The sequence below is a fragment of the Macaca thibetana genome, chromosome 6, assembly GCF_024542745.1.
Source record: "Macaca thibetana thibetana isolate TM-01 chromosome 6, ASM2454274v1, whole genome shotgun sequence".
Taxonomy (NCBI): domain Eukaryota; kingdom Metazoa; phylum Chordata; class Mammalia; order Primates; family Cercopithecidae; genus Macaca; species Macaca thibetana.
In genome coordinates, this window is record NC_065583.1 from 2,911,616 (window position 1) to 2,929,816 (window position 18,201).

Below are 18,201 nucleotides of genomic sequence, written 5' to 3' on the forward strand. Positions count from 1 at the left end.
CTGCCATTTGTAGGCCGGGTGGCAGTCGCCTGTTTGGGATGCCAGGGAAGATCTCCCAGGTGTGCTGTTAGGTGGAAAAGGCAAAGTGCAGGACACTGTGTCAAAATGAACAAAATGGCATCAATATGTGCTGGTGTCAGCAAGAAAGATATTCACGGGAAGCTGCTAGGACTGGCTGCCTCTGGAGAGAACTGGGCACAGGACAGGGAGAGAGGAAGCTTTTCATAGCATCTGCTTCAGAGTTGTGGATCGTGCAAATACATTGCCTACTAAGCACCAACATTAAACAGTAATAGTGCATAGTGGTGGGAGGGAGTGGGTCTGCTTGGGTGTTTTAGCCAGAAGCAGGGTCTTGTGCTGCCCCCTCGGCTGAGGCATTCCTGAGCTCCGATCCTGAACGTGAGTCCCAGCGATAGTCTTGCTCTATTTTCAGCAGGGCCCCCCCACACTCCCCTCAACCCCGATCCCTGCCCCCTGTGAGACTGGGCTAGCACCTGTGCTGGAACAGTCAGGCCCTGGTCTTTTGTTCTTTGACTCTCTTCACAATAAGGGTCACTTCTCTTCTGCCTGAAGCTGGTGGGCCTCCGTGGTGCCCTTGATGGCCCAGGCACTGAGAACTCAAGGGCAGGCAGCAGTGTCAGGGTTTTCCTCTCCAGGCTACAAGCCACGCTCAGGGCTCAGGTGGCAGAGGGACGTGGGGGCGTGGCTCATCACAGGGGAGAAGGGGGAGCCTCCAAAGTCCTTTTCTACCAGGAAAGAAACTGGGGATCTGCTGAGGCTTCTTCCTGGCAGCGTCTGAGTGGCACGTGGGCCAAGCACCAGGTACCCTGGTACTGTACGCCTAACAGAGAGCACCTGCTGTCCCCCGTCTCCCCACAGGGCGCCCTCATCCTGCACCTGACGGAGCACCTGCTGCACAGCAACATGACCAGCAGTGACATCCTCCTGTGCTACACATGGTAAGGGCTTCCCCAGTTGCCGGCCTGTGCTACACCCAGTGAAGGCTGCCCTGGGTTGCTGCCCTGTGCTATATAAACAGTAAGGGTTTCCCCGGTACATCAGCCCATGACACCCGGTAAGGGCTTCCTTGGGGTGCCTGGTGGGCTACACATGGTAAGGGCTTTCCCAGGGCGATGGCCTGTGTTACACACGGTGAGGACTTCCCTGGGGTGCTGGCCTGTGTTACACACGGTGAGGACTTCCCTGGGGTGCTGGCCTGTGTTACACACGGTAAGGGCTTCCCCGGGCGCCGGCCCGTGCTACACCATGGTAAGGCGTTCCCTAGGTGCCCGTGCTGCACCTCGGTGAGGGCTTCCCCAGGGCACGGTGTCAAGATGGCCTCGCTCCTCCACCCACCCTGCCTCAGCAGCATGGAGTCCACGCCGTTAAACCAGAACTCCAACTTCAGGTGTTGGAGGGCTCCCTGTCCTTGTTGAGCACTGAAAGACAGAAGGTTAGGACAAGTTGAAAGAAGTGTGTTCTACCCCAGAGGAGAAGAACTCAAAACATCAAGAGCTTCCAGAATGATCTAGCTACAGGTCCTGGGCGGTGCTTTTGTGCTGAGTTTTTATGACGAGTGGAATGCCACAGGCACGTGCCTGACCTGTGAGGGCAATGCCCAGGGCCCTTCTGTGCCCCTTGTGAGAGACTCCCCAGGATTGCACACAGATTCAGGAGGGGGACAGACCCCTGGGACCTCACACAGATTCAGGAGGGGGACAGACCCCTGGGACCCTCAGACACAGACCCCTTCAGATGAGGGGGGACAGACCCCTGGGACCTCACACAGATTCAGGAGGGGGACAGACCCCTGGGACCTCACACAGATGCAGGAGGGGGACAGACCCCTGGGACCTCACACAGATGCAGGAGGGGGACAGACCCCTGGGACCTCACACAGATTCAGGAGGGGGACAGACCCCTGGGACCTCACACAGATGCAGGACGGGGACAGACCCCTGGGACCTCACACAGATTCAGGAGGGGGACAGACCCCCTGGGACCTCACACAGATTCAGGAGGGGGACAGGTCCCTGGGACCTCACACAGATGGAGGAGGGGGACAGACCCCTGGGATTACACACAGATTCAGGAGGGGGACAGACCCCTGGGATCTCACACAGATGCAGGAGGGGGACAGACCCCTGGGATCTCACACAGATGCAGGAGGGGGACAGACCCCTGGGATTACACACAGATGCAGGAGGGGGACAGACCCCTGGGACCTCACACAGATGCAGGACGGGGACAGGTCCCTGGGATCTCACACAGATGCAGGACGGGGACAGACCCCTGGGATCTCACACAGACACCGGTGAAGGGGACAGACCCCTGGGATCGCAGACTCAGGAAGGGGACCTTGGGTGTGTTTCTGATGTGTGACTGTGAAGAGACCACTCCCGGCTCTCTGTGACCAGCTGCGAATTACTGTGGGGTTTGGGACAGATGATTCAGGTTTCTTTCAGCTGCAGGGATTTTCTCTACAACTCACCCCTGTCCCCAGTCCCTAACATAGAATACCAGGGCCAGCCCCACCCCCACCAATGAGCCCTTGTGTGCCCGGCCCTTCTCAAACATTTCAGAGCAGGAAGCCGGGCAGCAGCATCAGTGCAGTGTCCTTGTGGAGTTGCAGAAAGCTCCCAGCAGCTACTATGATGCAGGATTTGCCTGCCTCCCTGGGACATGGCAATTTAAAATGTCAGGGTCTTGTTTTGAGAGGAAAGATACAATGGGAAGAACTCAAAAATTTGGGGCAATTTTCTCAGAGGCATTTCATTTTTACTGGAAGGATCCTGCCCCCTCCCTAACAATCAGGCAGTTAGATTTTTCTCTGGAGCAACTTGACACCACCTGGCTTCTAACAGCAGCCTCGCTGGCCGTTGTTACATGTCCTGCAGCCCTGGGCCCAGCCTGTACTGTGACCCACCTTTCCTCCCTTCCCCTTCCCTCCCTCCCTCCTTTCCTCTTCCCTCCTTTCCTGTTTTCCCTTTGCCTTTTTTTTCCATTTTTACCTTTGCCTTTCATCTTTTCTTTTGATAGAATCTCACTCTGTTGCTCAGGCTGGAGTGCAGTGGTGATCATGGCCCACTGCAGCCTCTACCTCCTGGGCTCAAGTAATCCTCCCGCCTCAGCCTCCAAGTAGCTGAAATCACAGGTGCACTCCACCACACCTTGCTAATTAAAAAAAATTTTTTTTCTAGAGGCCAGGCATGGTGGCTCATGCCTGTAATCCCAACACTTTGGGAGGACGAGGCAGGTGGATCACTTGAGCTTAGGAGTTTGAGACCAGCCTGGCCAACATGGTGAAGCCCTTTCTCTACTAAAAATACAAAAAAGCTGGGCATGGTGGTGGGCACCTGTAATCCCAGCTACTTGGGATGCTGGGGTGGAGGATCGCTTGAACCCAGGAGGTGGAGCTTGCAGTGAGCCGAGATTGTGCCACTGCACTCCAGCCTGGGTGACAGAATGAGACTCCATCTAAGAAAAAAAAAATGCTTTTCCGTAGACACAAGGTCTCACTGTGTTACCCAGGCTGGTCTCAACTTTCTGAGCTCAAGTGATCTTCCCACCTTGGCCTCCCAAAATGCTGGGATTACAGGTGTGAGCCAGCAGGCCTGGACTCAACTTTTAGCAGCTTTGTTGGACAATGAGGTGGCCGGGAATGCTCTGCTGCTTGGGGCTTCCAGGCACTGGTTTCCTCTTTGGTGAATAGTTCCTTAATAAAGGAAATTGAATGAGTACATTGAGACCTGTTCAGAAAGCAGCTCAATGACCAGGTGTGGTGGCTCATGCCTGTAATACCAGCACTTCGTGAGGCTGAGGCAGGAGGATCCCTTGAGGCTGGGAGTTCAAGACTAGCCTGGACTTCAAAGTGAGACCTCACCTACAAAAAATAAAAAAAATTAGCTGGGTGTGGTGGCTCACACCTGTGGTCCCATCCCAGGTACATGGGAGTCTGAGGCAGAAGGATCACTTGAGTTTAGAAGGTCGAGGCTGCAGTAAGCTGTGATTGTACCACTGCACTCGAGCCTGGGTGAGAGTGAGACCCTGTCTCAGGGGGAAGAAAAGAAGAAAGCAGTTTGACTAGAGACCTTGGCCTGTGTCCCAGTGCCCTCTGCCTGTGTGAGTGGGAAGTAGGTGTGGGTGGGTCTTCCAGGAGATGTTGGTTTTGGGTCACTGTAGCCCACGTGTATTGGGGACGGCCCTAGGCTGCGGCGGGCAGGAGGCAGGTTCCTGACATAGACTAAACCACGTCGTTCATGCCATAGGTGCTGGCCTGCTGGCATGGTGCTCTGTTTCATCCTGAGCTCTGCGAGCTCTTGTCCAGGGGTTCTGACCCAGGGCTGAATGAGAACCACTTGGGGTTGTCACATGGTCACCGCATCCCCCACTCTGAGATTCTGACCTCGGGGATGTGCGGCGAGGCCCAGGACACCCAGCCACGTCCGCTCCAGTCCTCCCAGGCTGGGCGCATCCCCCGTGACCTCCTTGCCTCCATGGTGGGGTTGGGGTGCTCCCTGTTGCCCTCCAGGGCCGAGATTCCTGCTGGAACTTGCCCCTCACTCTGTCATGGGATTTGTTTTACTCCAGGGCCACCCAGAGAGTCTCCCTGCATAGATGAAGGTACTGTGAGTGTACCTGCACCTTCTTGCCTTAACGTTTTTAAAATTAGTAAGTTTTCAATTAAAATAAAAAAACTTAAATCTACTTGGATATGGTAAAAATGTCAAGCAGCCTCAACAGGATATGGGAGGAAAGGCTGCGTGTCTCCCAGGGCCGGAGGCAGCCATGCCAGTCATTTTCATTGCCTCAGTGCGGATCGTTGCCCCTGTAGGCGTGTGTGTGTGCGCACGCATATGTGTGAGTGCGAGTGTGTGTGCATGTGTGTGCACGCATGTGTACGTGAGTGCATGTGTGTGTGAGTGCGTGTGTGTGAGTGCATGTGTGTGCGAGTGCGTGTGTGTGAGTGCATGTGTGTGTGAGTGCGTGTATGTGAGTGCATGTGTGAGTGTGAGTGCATGTGTGCACGCATGTGTGTGTGTGCATGTATCTGGGCATGTGTGTGCGTGTTTACATATCTGTTCTTTCCTCTGGACTGACAGGGTTATGCTGCATGTTTGCTTTGTATGAACACTGTCTTGGAGACGGTCCATGTCAGCCCAGACCTCATTCTTTGGAGGCAATTCCGTGTCAGCCCAGACCTCATTCTGTTTCACGGCTGCTTAATGGCTTCCCTCATCCTGCTGGGGCCAGGCGCTGTTCTGAATGCCTCATGTGGGTTCACTAACTGTGTCATGGTGTGAGTAGAATGTGTGCACCTCATGTGGCCTTTCCTGTGTCAATAACATCTACATTGCTTTGTCTCTGTCACCAGCAAGTGTGCAACAAATGTTCTGTGACATGTCTTGCTGTGCATGTATGAGTATGTCTGTGCGATCCATTCTTAGACGTGGAGTTGCTGGGCCAAAGTATCATGAGTTTGAAATGGGCAGTTAGCACCAACGTGTGGCTCCATCTTAGGTGGTTTTGTAGGGACGCAGGAAACTGAGGGGCAGCTGTGGGGAGAGCTGCCTGGCGCCTGCTGAAGCCACACCCCTCCTGTCTTTGCAGGTTGGCTGGATGATGTGGAACTGGATGGTGTCCATTCTGGCCACAGGAGTGGCCATGGGCTTGTACGATGGCTCCCCCATGGTGCCCATGCCCAACATGCTCTGGGACCTGGTTGACAGGATAGGGTAGGTACCAAGATGCAGTGCCTAGAACAAGGGACAGGCAGCACCAGGAAGGCTCCTTGGGATCAGATGCAGAGCCGTGGCTGCCTTCTGCCGTGGTCAGGACATCTCCGGAATGCTCTGCTTTTGTTGATGTCCCCTCTCTAAGAGGAGGATGTGGAAGGTGCCAGAAGCGGAAGGTGAAGCTGTTAAGGAGGGAGGGACACCAAGGGCCAGGGCTTTTCCTTCTAGAGTGAGGGCTGAGAAAAATCCTACGGGCAGCGTGTGATCTCATTTCTTTCAAAAATCTGTTTCTATTTTTTAGATTATTTTTTAGTAACAATTGTATGTATTGTAAGGTGCACAACATGGTATTTTGCTGTGTATGCACATAGTGAATGAAATGAGTACTGCAGTCAGGCAAACTCGTATTTGCATCTCCTCACAGAGTTACCTTTTTGTTTTTAGCAATGAGAGTGCCTGAAATCGACTCTCAGCAAAGTTTCAGCACTTACACAGTATGGCATCGTCAACCGCAGCCATCGTGCTGCACTTTAATCTTATTTCTGTAGTTGTGGCATTTCCCGGCAAAAGGAGGGAAACTGAGGGTCACATAGAGTCTAGCACACGTTCTTCGGACTCAGGAGTGAAATTGTGTTTGTCCATTTTCATACTGCTATGAAGAAATGCCCGACACTGGGTAATTTATAAAGAAAAAGGTTGAATGGACTCAGTTTCACATGTCTGGGGAGACCTCACAATCATGGAAGAAGGTGAAGGAGGGGCAAAGGGATGAGAGCGTGTGCAGGAGAACTGTCCTTTATAAAACCATCAGGTCTCGTGAGACTTATTCACTATTGAGAGAACAGCATGGGAAAAACCTGCTCCCAGGATTCAGTGACCTCCTATGACACACAGGATTGTGGGAGCTGCAGTTCCAGATGAGATTTGGGTGGGGACAGCCAAACCATATCAGAGATGAAGTGAGGTGAAGGCTGAACGCACAGGGGAGATGTGTGGATAAGTTCATGAGGGGTGGATGCAGAACCTGTGACTGGGGGACTGTGTGGCATTTGGATTTCCTGCCACCTTTCTCCTGAGCCCATTGGCAGGAGGAGAGCTCTGCTTGTCCCTAGCTGTCCCTTGGGGCTGGCAGCCACCTGTCTTCTAGGGTTCTCCTCACCTCATCATAACTACACTGAGTGCTTCCTGGGGCCCCTGGAGGTGGTCACTTCTTTCCTGTGGCCCTGGCTGGATGGTAGATGGGAATCCCATAAGCAGAGGTGGGAGCCAGTTAGGAGAGACACGTCAGGTGCCCTCCCAGTGTCTGAGAAATATCCAAATGGGGATGGGTACGGTGGTCCCTGCCCCCATCCCTTATCATCATCATTGTTAGAAGGCATCAGCAGACCCGGTCTCGTCAGCACTTTGCTGATGAATTAATCACAACGGCTGGCATGTTCTGGCCACTATGGTTTTGGTCACCCTTGGCCTAATGACAGTGTTTCCAGAGATAAGAATCAGAAGTCAGCTGGGCGTGATGGCTTATGCCTGTAATCCCAGCACTTTGGGAGGCTGAGCTGGGCGGATCACGAGGTCAGGAGATCGAGACCATCCTGGCTAACACAGTGAAACCCCGTCTCTACTAAAAATACAAAAAAAAAAAAAAGGCCAGATGTGGTGGCGCGTGCCTGTAGTCCCAGCTACTTGGGAGGGTGAGGCAGGAGAATGGCGTGAACCTGGGAAGCGGAGCTTGCAGTGAGCCGAGATTGCGCCACTGCACTCCAGCCTGGGTGACAGAGCAAGACTCTGTCTCAAAAAAAAAAAGAAAATGCAGAAGTCGCCAGAGCTCCAGGGGCCCAGAAATAACTGTGCTCTGAAACGTCCTCATTACTCTACATCTGACTCTGTTCATGGGGCGAACAGGAGCCACTCATGTTTTTAAATCCTTGGCCATTAACATTTTAAATATAACTTGGCCTGGCCTGGGTAAAATTGAAATCCTGACATTTGGCTCACAATCTTAGTGAGGAAGGCTATTTCCTAATGAGATTGTTTCCAGCAAAAGGTTAATCAAATCCCTGGAAACTTGAAATTGCTTTAGAATCTTTACCCTTTTACCCTTAAGCCAGGCTGCAGGGGAGGAACTTTTTTTGGTGTGTGTGGAAGGCATGCACTGGATCGGGGGTTACTTGAGGAGGGATGGAGAGGGAAGTGTACATCAGTGGGGCCTGGTGCTAATGAGATCCAAGGATGAAGAGTCCCAGGGAGACCCTGCTGTGTGTGTGCATGGGTGTGAGCCTGCGTGTATGCACAAGTGTATGTGAAAGTGTATGTGTGTGCATGGAGTGTGATAATGTGAAACAGAGTGAGTGCATATGTGTATGTGCACATTTGTGTGAGTGCAGGTGAGTGCATGAATGTGTGCATGGTGTCTGTGTGTGTATAGGTGTCAGGTGTGTGTGTGTGCATGCAGCTGTGAATGTTTGCTGTGCATGTGGATGCATGTGTGCCTTGCATATGTGTGCGTGTGCCTGTATGCACGCATACATGTGTGAGTGTTCACAGCACAGTGGCTGGTTCCATGCCGTCATCAGGGGCCCTGGGTTGGCCAGAGCACCGAGGCTGGCTGAGGTGTGGTCATGCTGTCGCAGGGCTCCCTCTGCATGTGGCCTTTGCCCTGCCTGGGAGAGCCTCCTGTGCAGTTTGGCGAGGCAGGTGTGACTCGGCACCCAGGCAGGGGTTGCAGGCGAGGGGCTGTCAGAAGGATGCAGGCTTCAAGCCACTGCCCTGGGCGCCACGGGCAGTGAGAGGGAGTGGGTGCTGGGCGTGGCAGGACGTTTCAGCTCAGTTCTCTTCACCTCCTGGAAACTGAATGCTGTGAAACAGTTGAAAGCAGTCATGGCAAATCCTGTTTTGTGACAAGAGGAGCACAGGGCGGGCACAGTCCTCATGAAGCTGTCTCAGTGCCTTTGATTAAATCCAATGTCTGTTAGTAAATGTGGGGTGAGATGTCTATTGATTACCGGCATGTCAGCTCCCAGCCTTACTGACACATTGGATAAAAGAGCATTTATTTTGTAGGCACAGACAAGATAATTTTAAAAGACGAATTTTCTTCTTCATAGGGGTGTGTTTCTAGGCTCTAGAGAGGGGAATATTCTGGATAGAATTAGGGCCAGGACCCTGGGGACTTTGCCCAGATTTGCTAGTAGCGGGACAGGCGTGGACGTTGTCTGGATGGCCCGGTGTTGTCGTCTCTGAATGGGGCCATTGTCTGAGATGGTCCTAGAGGTCAGGGGCCTCACGGGCGAACGGGCTTGTCCTTCTAAGGAAGTGCGCGGGTTGGAGAGCACTCTGCCGGGATCTGCACCCCGTGTGTGCTGGACTATGTGCTCTGCGCCAAGCTCCCTGCCGGGTCCTGGGGGCCACACAGCAGCAACCTGGGGCCAGCACTGTCTGTCCTCATGGGGCTGGTAGTGGGAGGGGGAAGGTAAGGAAAAGGGAGAGGCTGACCTTGGCTTCTGAGGAGTGCTGTCAGGGACCTGGGGTCAGGGACTGCTCGAGAGGTCTTGGCATTTGGGCTGAGGCCGGAAGGTTCAGGAACTACTTTTGCAGGACTGGGGACATGTGCTTCAGGCAGAGGGAACCACCAGGAGCAAGGCCCGGAGGTGGGCCTGAGATCCATGTGTTGTGGAAGCTGGAGGGGCCTCCTGTGGCCTGAGTGCAAAGGGCTGATGTGGGACTAGGGGCAGGAAGAGGGGTCGGAGGGGCAGGGACACTTGGGACTGCTTGGAGGGCAAGTCTTTCCCCCTCGTGGAATGGAACAGCAGTGGACACTTCGAATCAGGAGAGCACTGTGATCTGGTGCGTGTTATTAAAAGGGCAGGGTAGACCAGGCGTGGTGGCTCATGCCTGTAATCCCAGCACTTTGGGAAGCTGAGGTGGGTGGATCACCTGAGGTCAGGAGTTCAAGGCCAGCCCAGCCAGCATGGTGAAACCCTGTCTTGACTAAAAATACAAAAGCTAGCTGGGTGTGGTGGCACGTGCCTGTAATCCCAGCTACTTGAGAGGCTGAGGCAGGAGGATCACTTGAACCCTGGAGGCAGAGGTTGCTGTGAGCCGAGATCGCGCCACTGCACTCCAGCCTGAGTGACACAGAGAGACTCCGTCTAAAAAAAAAATGTGTGGTGTAGCGCCTGAGTGGAGAGAGCATGGCAGGGGCAGGGGCGGAAGCTGGGAGACGCGGGTTGGTGGAGCCCACAGGTGCTCTGGCGACCATGGAGGGGCTGCCTCTGGGCCGATCCACACCAGGCTCTGTCTAGGGCTCCGGGCAGTCACAGGCACCAGGTCCCGATGGCTCAGGGCCTTGACGCTGTCTCATGCTTTGGTGTAGCGACCCCTACGGTACTCACTAGAACTAAGACGTGGCATGAGCGCCCACAGGTGGGCTCCCATGCTTCCATGAGCTGAATGGTGTTGCATTTCCTAACTGTCTTAGGTGCACCCTGGAGATAGATGGGGGAAGTTGCTGTTTGCAGACAAGCAGGCCTGTGACTCATGGGCTGGACAGCACCACCTCCGAGTGCTGGCGGAGCCTCACCAAGATCAGGGTTTGCAGAGTCTTGCCTGCAGTTAGACGTGCTTTAGAACCACAGAGAGCCTTCGAGTTTTCTGGGTGTGGGCAATGGGGGGATGAGCTACATAAAACCTATGTGTTGTTTGGGCGTGGCTGTTGATTGGAGAGCTTTGTACCCGTAGCTGGAGGTGGTCACTGCTGTCCAGGGTCAGGTGATTGGCATCAGAGTCACGAGGTCTCCGTCCTCTGTTATTGATACTTGCAAAGGGAGTGACACCTTAATCCTTGGCTATGAAGTTGAAGTAGTTAATCGAACTCTGGGTTTGTGAAAGAAGCATGAGGGATGGTCAGAAGAGCGAGTCTCCCTCCCCCGAAACTCTAGCCATCTCTAGGATACAGTGGTGGCTTTGTGGGTGGCAGGGTGGGTCTGGGGAAGTAAAAGAACGAAGGTGTGGGAGGTGGAAGGACCAAGGGTAATCTGCCTCCTTGCATGGAGGGAGACCCACCCTGCCATTGCCTTAGCCATGCCCAACCAGTTCTGAATTCCAGGACATTCTGTGCCACATTGCCTCACAGCTGCAGACAGCAAGTGCCATGGCAGTCAGTCTTCCCTCCTTGGGATGAGTCTCCACTGAACGTGCAGGGACTGAGGTTCTACTGCCCAGAGTGACACGGAGGAGTCTTAATCTCCCAGCCTCCTCTGCGCCCTGAAGAGAAAAATCTGCTTTAGTTGGGAAGATCAAGTTTCCATGTGAAGGGCTGCCTGGCTAGAAGAAAAGCTGAGGAAGGAAATAGCATATTAGACAGGGCTGCCCTTGAAAATGCAGTGATGTATATTCAGCAGCGTGTGTCATTCTCTGAGCACAGATGTTCATAGAACTGTGGATTCTAAACGTTTAAGAAGAGCTGCACTTTTCTACATTTCATAAAAATGTGAACTTGTTTAAGAAAAAGGGATGGGTAGAGAGTTTCTGGGATGGCACATGTTTTAACAAAGAATTCTCGCAGCACTTTGGGTGCCAAAGCAGGAGGATCACTTGAGCCCAAGAGTTAGAGACGGCAGCGAGCTGTCATTGCAGCACGGCGCGCCAGCCTGGGGCACCACAGGGAGACCCCGTCTCAAAAAGTAATAATAATAATAATTCTGTAGCCCTCTCTTCTTTGGTGAATGAATGTGAGGATAGAATTTGAGGGGTCTTGATTTTATGGCCTCCTTTGGTCCCCCAAGATAAAATACACTCTGCAGCTGGGAAAATGATGGGTTCGTGTGAACAACTGTTTTACGTGAAGCCTCGTGTCCCGTCCCGCGGGATAGTCGAAGCAGGCCCTGGAGGAGGGGGTGGGAATTTGGGGAACAAGAGATACGAGAAATGGAGACAAGACAGTGCTCTGATCAAGTCTCTTTTAATGGCGGTAATGCAGTGCCTTATATACACTTGGAGGGAAAGGGGTTGGGCCAAGGCGAAAATGATCTCATAGTGGAGGCGTGGCCAGATAGGTATTGGTTTCTCTGGTCGAACGTCATGTTGCACCTGCGCTGTCAGGTAGTAATTTTCGCGGGCGCGGGAAAAATGGGTGAAGAAGAAGCAGGAAGAGCGCCATCTTTTATGAGGTATTAATACAGGGAAAAAAGGCAAAGATAGGGAGAAGGTGTGGGGTGGAAATGAATATAGCTCAGGCGTTTTTAATTGTCAGTTATTATTCGCTATGGCCGGGGCGTGCAGCTCCGGACACTCGTGGTCAAGGAAGCTGGCCGTGCATACTGGACTCGGCGTAAAGAACAGTCAGGTGTGCCTGTGAGCAAGTCAGGTGCCGTGACTCAGACTCGAGTAAACACGAAGTATGAGTTCAATCCAGAAAAATGCGCTCTAGGGTTTTGCAGACTTGTCAGAAATAAATCACTAACTTTAGAAAGCTTCAGTGCAAGAGTCTTGAAGAATTTCTGGTGTTTTCTTTTTTTTTTTTTTTTTTTTTTTTTGAGACGGAGTCTTGCTCTGTCACCCAGGCTGGAGTGCAGTGGCCGGATCTCAGCTCACTGCAAGCTCCTCCTCTCGGGTTCACGCCATTCTCCTGCCTCAGCCTCCCGAGTAGCTGGGACTACAGGCGCCCGCCACTTCGCCCGGCTAGTTTTTTTTGTATTTTTTAGTAGAGATGGGGTTTCACCGTGTTAGCCAGGATGGTCTCGATCTCCTGACCTCGTGATCCACCCGTCTCGGCCTCCCAAAGTGCTGGGATTACAGGCTTGAGCCACCGCGCCCGGCCTCTGGTGTTTTCTTTCCCGCCTGCACCCTAGCATCCTGGTAACCAGGGTGAAGTGGCTGTCGGCGCTGGAAGAGAAGGCCATGAAGCCGGTGAGTGTGCCTCTTTAATCTCATTCCCTGTACTGCCAATCAAGGAAATTAAATCCATCCTATTTCCTGCTTGTGCGTGAGGCTTCAGGTGCTGGGTTTAGTTTTAATCTTTTGGTGATTCTTTGCCCCAGTGGAAATCCACAGTCTCCAGATGCCCCAGACACATCCAGCCATTAGAAGTGCAAGGATGGGCCGGGCACGGTGGCTCACGCCTGTAATCCCAGCACTTTGGGAGGCCGAGGCGGGCGGATCACAAGGTCAGGAGATCGAGACCACGGTGAAACCCCGTCTCTACTAAAAATACAAAAAATTAGCCGGGCGCGGTTGTGGGCGCCTGTAGTCCCAGCTACTCGGGAGGCTGAGGCAGGAGAATGGCGTGAACCCGGGAGGCGGAGCTTGCAGTGAGCCGAGATCGCGCCACTGCACTCCAGCCTGGGCTGGGCGACAGAGCGAGACTCCGTCTCAAAAAAAAAAAAAAAAAAAAAAAAAAAAGTGCAAGGATGAAAGTACTTGTTTAGATAGAAATATAGTGATGGACACTGAAACGTGGTGATGATGAGTAAAATAATCAGATTGCAGAAGATCGTGCTCCAGACATGATCCTGTCCACCGGCTCCCTGCTGAAAGCCTAAAGCTATGAGTGTGTCTACAGGTGCGTCAAGAGCAGCGTCCTCCTGGGCTCCACCTCGGGTATGGCTCTGCGGGGGACAGACCTCCCGGCCATCCCCGCCTCCGGAAGGCAGGCCGGCCCTGTAAGTATGCACACCCTCTGCCCAGTGCTTGGATTCATCCCAAGGGCACGGTCTACTGGGCGGCCAGTATGCACAGTCCCCTCTCAGTATCTGAGGCAGTGATGCTCTGCAAAGTCACTGTGAACACCGAGTCAGCACGGACGGAACCCTTGCTCCTGGGGGAAGTAGGTTGGTACACACACACCTCTCACATCGATTATAGTCTTAAATCCAAAACAACACATCTTGGTAGGTTCTATTTTTTTATCTTGTGAAAGAGAAAATGCAGTTCAGAAGCGTTCAGTGACTTGCCCAAGGCCACTGTCAGGTGCCAGAGCTGGGATGCAAAGCCTGGGAACAGAGCACCCTGCCCCACCCTGCCCCAGTCTCCTGCGTGTGAGAGGGAGGCAGGGAGCCCCTGTCTCCTTGTGTGACCTCGGTGGGAACCGGCCTGGGTGGCTCAGGTTTGACGGCTCTGCAGTGTCTGAGAGTGACTGCAAAAGCTCCAGAGTATAGGCCTGGAGGTCACACATACATTTTAGTGAGCAGGCAAATTCGCAAAAATAGAATCTGCAAATAGAAGCCACTGTATGGAAGGACAAATACTGCAACATTGTTTATATAAGGAAAAATAGATTATCAGTATGCCCAGCAGAAGGAAATTCATTCAATAATTTAGGGTACATTCTTAATTTATATAGCCATTAGAAGTGCAATTATGAAAGTATTTGTTCAGATAGAAATATACTGATGGACATTGAAACATGGTCATGATGAGTGAAAAAATCAGATTGCAGAATTATAAGGCACGGTCATTTTTGTAGGTTGAAAACAGGAATATATGGATGTATACATGCACACTCACATATGTATATATATGGGTGTATTATATGTGGATTCCAACCGAATTTTTTTATTTTTTTTTATTTTTTATTTTTGAGAAAGAGTCTCACTCCAGCTTAGGCTGGAGTACAGTGGGTGCAGTCTCAGCTCACTGCAACCTCTGCCTCATGGGTTCAAGCAATTCTCTTGCCTCAGCCTCCCAAGTAGCTGGGATTACAGGCATGTGCCACCATGCCCAACTCATTTTTCTGTATTGTTAGTAGAGACAGGGTTTCATGTATTGGCCAGACTGGTCTCAAACTCCTGACCTCAGGTGATCCACCCACCTTGGCCTCCCAAAGTCCTGGGATTACAGGCATGAGCCACTGTGCCTGGCCCCCAAGTGCATTTTTTGGTCACAACTTTTTTCTTAATGTAAAGTTGTGCTTTGGAAAATGGTTCATGCATGTGGTAAAAAATTTGGAGTCCACAAAGGTATCCTCATTGCTGCCGTCCCCCTTCCCCGAGGAAGCCCATGTTGTTTCCTTCATAGATGTTCTGTGCATAGGTGAGTGTGTGTGCTTGAGTGTGAGTGTGTGTAAATGGGACGAGAGCACCCCCGTGTTCTGTAGTTTAGGGTACATACCTCACTTCCCCTTAATGTGACTTACAGTTGATTCCATTGCTGCCCATAGAAATCTTTGGGTCACTGTTTGTTTGTTTTTTAGACAGGGTTTTGCTCTGTTGCCCAGGCTGGAGTGCACAGTGACACGATCATGGCTCACTGCAGCTTCAACCTCCTGGGCTCAAGTGATCTACCCGCCTCAGCCTCTTGAGTAGCTAGGACCACAGGTGCACGCCACCACACTCAGCTATGTTTTTTTTTTATTTTTTGTAAAAATGGGGTTTCAAGATGTTGCCCAGGCTGTTCTTGAACTCCTGAGCGCAAGTGATTCTCCCACCTCAGCCTCCCAGAGTGCTGGGATTACAGGCATGAGCCACTGTGCCTGGCCTAGGTCACTTTTATTTTCTTTTTACACATTTGTGGTTGTGATTTTTCTCCTTGTGATTTAAAAACATGCTCTCAGAGTGCCTCTTTAAGAGGTGCTGTTTGCCCAAAGCCCGAGGCCAACCCCCAGGCTTCCTCCCCACCATTGGTTCCTCAGCCTGAGGAGGAGGATCTGAGCTCTTCTTACCAGCAGGGTGAGCAGCAGGAGGGAGGTCAGGAGCCCTGCCCAGACCTTGATGGTGGCAGAAACGAACGTGACTCACTCACTTTCTTGGGACACGTCCGTCAGTGACATGAAATGGCAGAGAAGACATCACATTTTATTCTTTGCCTGAAGGAAGAAATAAAATCTCTTAGAGTTGAAGCCAAAATCAACCCTTCTGGTTTTTGGAGCCGTGTCATTTCACGTGGATCTGAACATCCTCACACTCCCAATTCAGGCACATAGAGCCTGATAAGGGAAAACATTTGCTTTATGAAAATACTTTTTACACGTATATGAGTTAATGAGTAGCATGTGCTGGGCACGGTGGCTCACAACTGCCATCCCAGCACTTTGGGATGCTGAGGCAGGAGACTTGCTTGAGCCCAGGAGTTCAAGACTAGCCTGAGCAGCATAAGGAAACCCTGTTTTCACAAAAAAAAAAAAAAAAAAAGTTAGCTGTGGCTAATTTTTATTAAAATTAGCTGTGGCTGGGCACGGTGGCTCACGCCTGTAATCCCAACACTTTGGGAGGCTGACGCAGGCAGATCACTTGAGGTCAGGAGTTCAAGACCAGCCAGGTCAACATGGTGAAACCCCATTTCTACCAAAAAAAACCCCAAAAATTAGCTGAGCATGTTGGCATATGCCTGTAGTCCCAGCTACTTGGGAGGCTGAGGCAGGAATCTCTTAAACCGGGGAGGTGGAGGTTGCAGTGAGCCGAGATTATGCTACTGCACTCCAGCCTGGGCAACAGAGTGAAACTCTGTCTCAGAAAAAAAAAAAAAAAAAAAAAATTAGCTGGGCATGGTGTGTGCCTGTAGTCTCACTTGGGAGGCTGAGGTGGGAGGATCGGTTCAGCCAGGAGGTCAAAGCTGCAGTGAGCTGAGATCACACCACTACACTCCTGTTTGAGCAACAGAGTGAGGCCCTGTTTCCAAAAAATAAAAAGAGTTCAGACACCAGGCACAGGGGTTAGGGAGGGGTGCTCCTTGCCACCGCCTCTCGCACTCTTTGCTTTCTTCCCTGTGGGAGCGGAGTGACCCTGTCCTCAGCGTGTTCTGCCCTTGCTCTGCTTGTGTGTTGTGTGTGAATGCATGTATGTGGTGTGTGCATGCATGTGTGTGTGATGTGTGTGGTGTGTACATGTAAGTGGTTGTTCCTCAACGTGTCCTGCCCTTGCTGTGCTTGTGTGTGGATGTGTGTATGGTGTGTGTGTGCACATGTGTGTGTGTGTGTGTACGTGTGTGTGTGTGGTGTGTGCATGCATGTGGATGTGTGTGCATGTATGTGCGCATGTGTGTGTGTGGGGTGTGCATGCACGTTTATGTGTGCATGTGTATGGTGCCTGTGCTGTATGTGTGTGTGTGTGTGGATGTGTGTGTGCGGTGTATGTGTGTGTGTGCACATGGATACGTGTGTGTGGTGTATGTGTGGTGTGTGCATGCATGTGTACGTGTGTGTGTGTATGTACGTGTGTGTGTGCATGTATGTGTGTGTATGTGTGGTGTGCATGCATGTGTGCACGTGTGTGTGGTGTGTGCATGCATGTATGTGTGCACGTGTGTGTGATGTATGTGCATGCATGTATGTGTGTGTGGTGATGTATGTGTGGTGTGTGTGCATGCATGTGTGCACGTGTGTGATGTATGTGTTGTGTGTGCATGCATGTATGTGTGCATGTGTGTGTGATGTATGTGTGGTGTGTGCATGTATGTGTGCACGTGTGTGTGATGTGTGGTGTGTGCATGCATGTATGTGTGCACGTGTGTGTGATGTATGTGTGGTGTGTGCATGCATGTATGTGTGCACGTGTGTAATGTATGTGTGGTGTGTGCATGCATGTATGTGTGCACGTGTGTGTGATGTATGTGTGGTGTGTGCATGCATGTGTGCATGTGTGTGTGATGTATGTGTGGTGTGTGCATGCATGTGTGTGTGCATGTGTGTGTGATGTATGTGTGGTGTGTGCATGTGTGTGCATGTGTGTGTGTGTATATGTGTGGTGTGTGCATGCATGTATGTGTGCATGTGTGTGTGTAGTGTGAGGGTCTTTGTCCTCTTGCAGATTGACCTTGCTGCTCTTTCCCTTCCCACACAGACTTTGGGGTTAGGGGATAGCTGTTGGCTGTTGTCAGCAGTGGGCCTAAGTTGGGGTGTTCACACTGCTCCCCTGCGTGGTGGCCCATGGAGCCTGACTCCCATTTCCAGCTCATTCCAGAAACAGGAGTGTTTTCCATGTAGCATAGTCTCTTGTGTGTGAGACGGTCCTTGCAAGTGGGAACATTTCTCTTTTTTTCTTTTGAGACAGAATCTCTGTCACCCAGGCTGGAGTGCAGTGGCACGATCTTGGCTCACTGCAACCTCCGCCTCCTGGGTTCAAGCAATTCTCATGCCTCAGCCTCCTGAGTAGCTGGGATTACAGGCGTGCATAACATACATAGGTCATTCTGCCAGTGGGGCAATAATGCATTTTTGATGGATATCTTGTTGTCTTCAGCTTGAAGCTATCATGTGTAACTGTAATCTGGGTTTAGTTGAATCTCAGCCACCTCTGCCCAGAGCCTCTTGGCCCCGGCCCCTGCTGTTGGTAGCCAGGCGTGGTGGTGCATGCCTGTAATTTTTGTATTTTTAGTAGAGATGGGGTTTCACCATGTTGCCCAGGCTGGTCTCGAACTCCTGAGTTCAGTCAATCCACCCACCTCGGCCTCCCAAAGTGCTGGGATTATAGGCATGAGCCACCGTGCCTGGCCACGTTTCTGTTTTTGCATGTAAACCATGTAAAGCATGGCGCGC

General features: G+C 51.9%; 1 protein-coding gene across 1 annotated transcript in view; it reads left to right on the forward strand.

Moving 5' to 3' along the window:
- LOC126957062 (acetoacetyl-CoA synthetase-like) overlaps window positions 1–18,201 on the forward strand; it is a 53,485-nt gene that overhangs the window by 7,984 nt on the left and 27,300 nt on the right. The window contains 7 exon segments of the mRNA XM_050794452.1: window positions 880–959; window positions 1,130–1,304; window positions 5,611–5,735; window positions 10,108–10,118; window positions 11,986–12,130; window positions 12,584–12,641; window positions 13,214–13,331. Coding sequence (XP_050650409.1) covers window positions 880–959; window positions 1,130–1,304; window positions 5,611–5,735; window positions 10,108–10,118; window positions 11,986–12,130; window positions 12,584–12,641; window positions 13,214–13,331 — 712 coding nt within the window.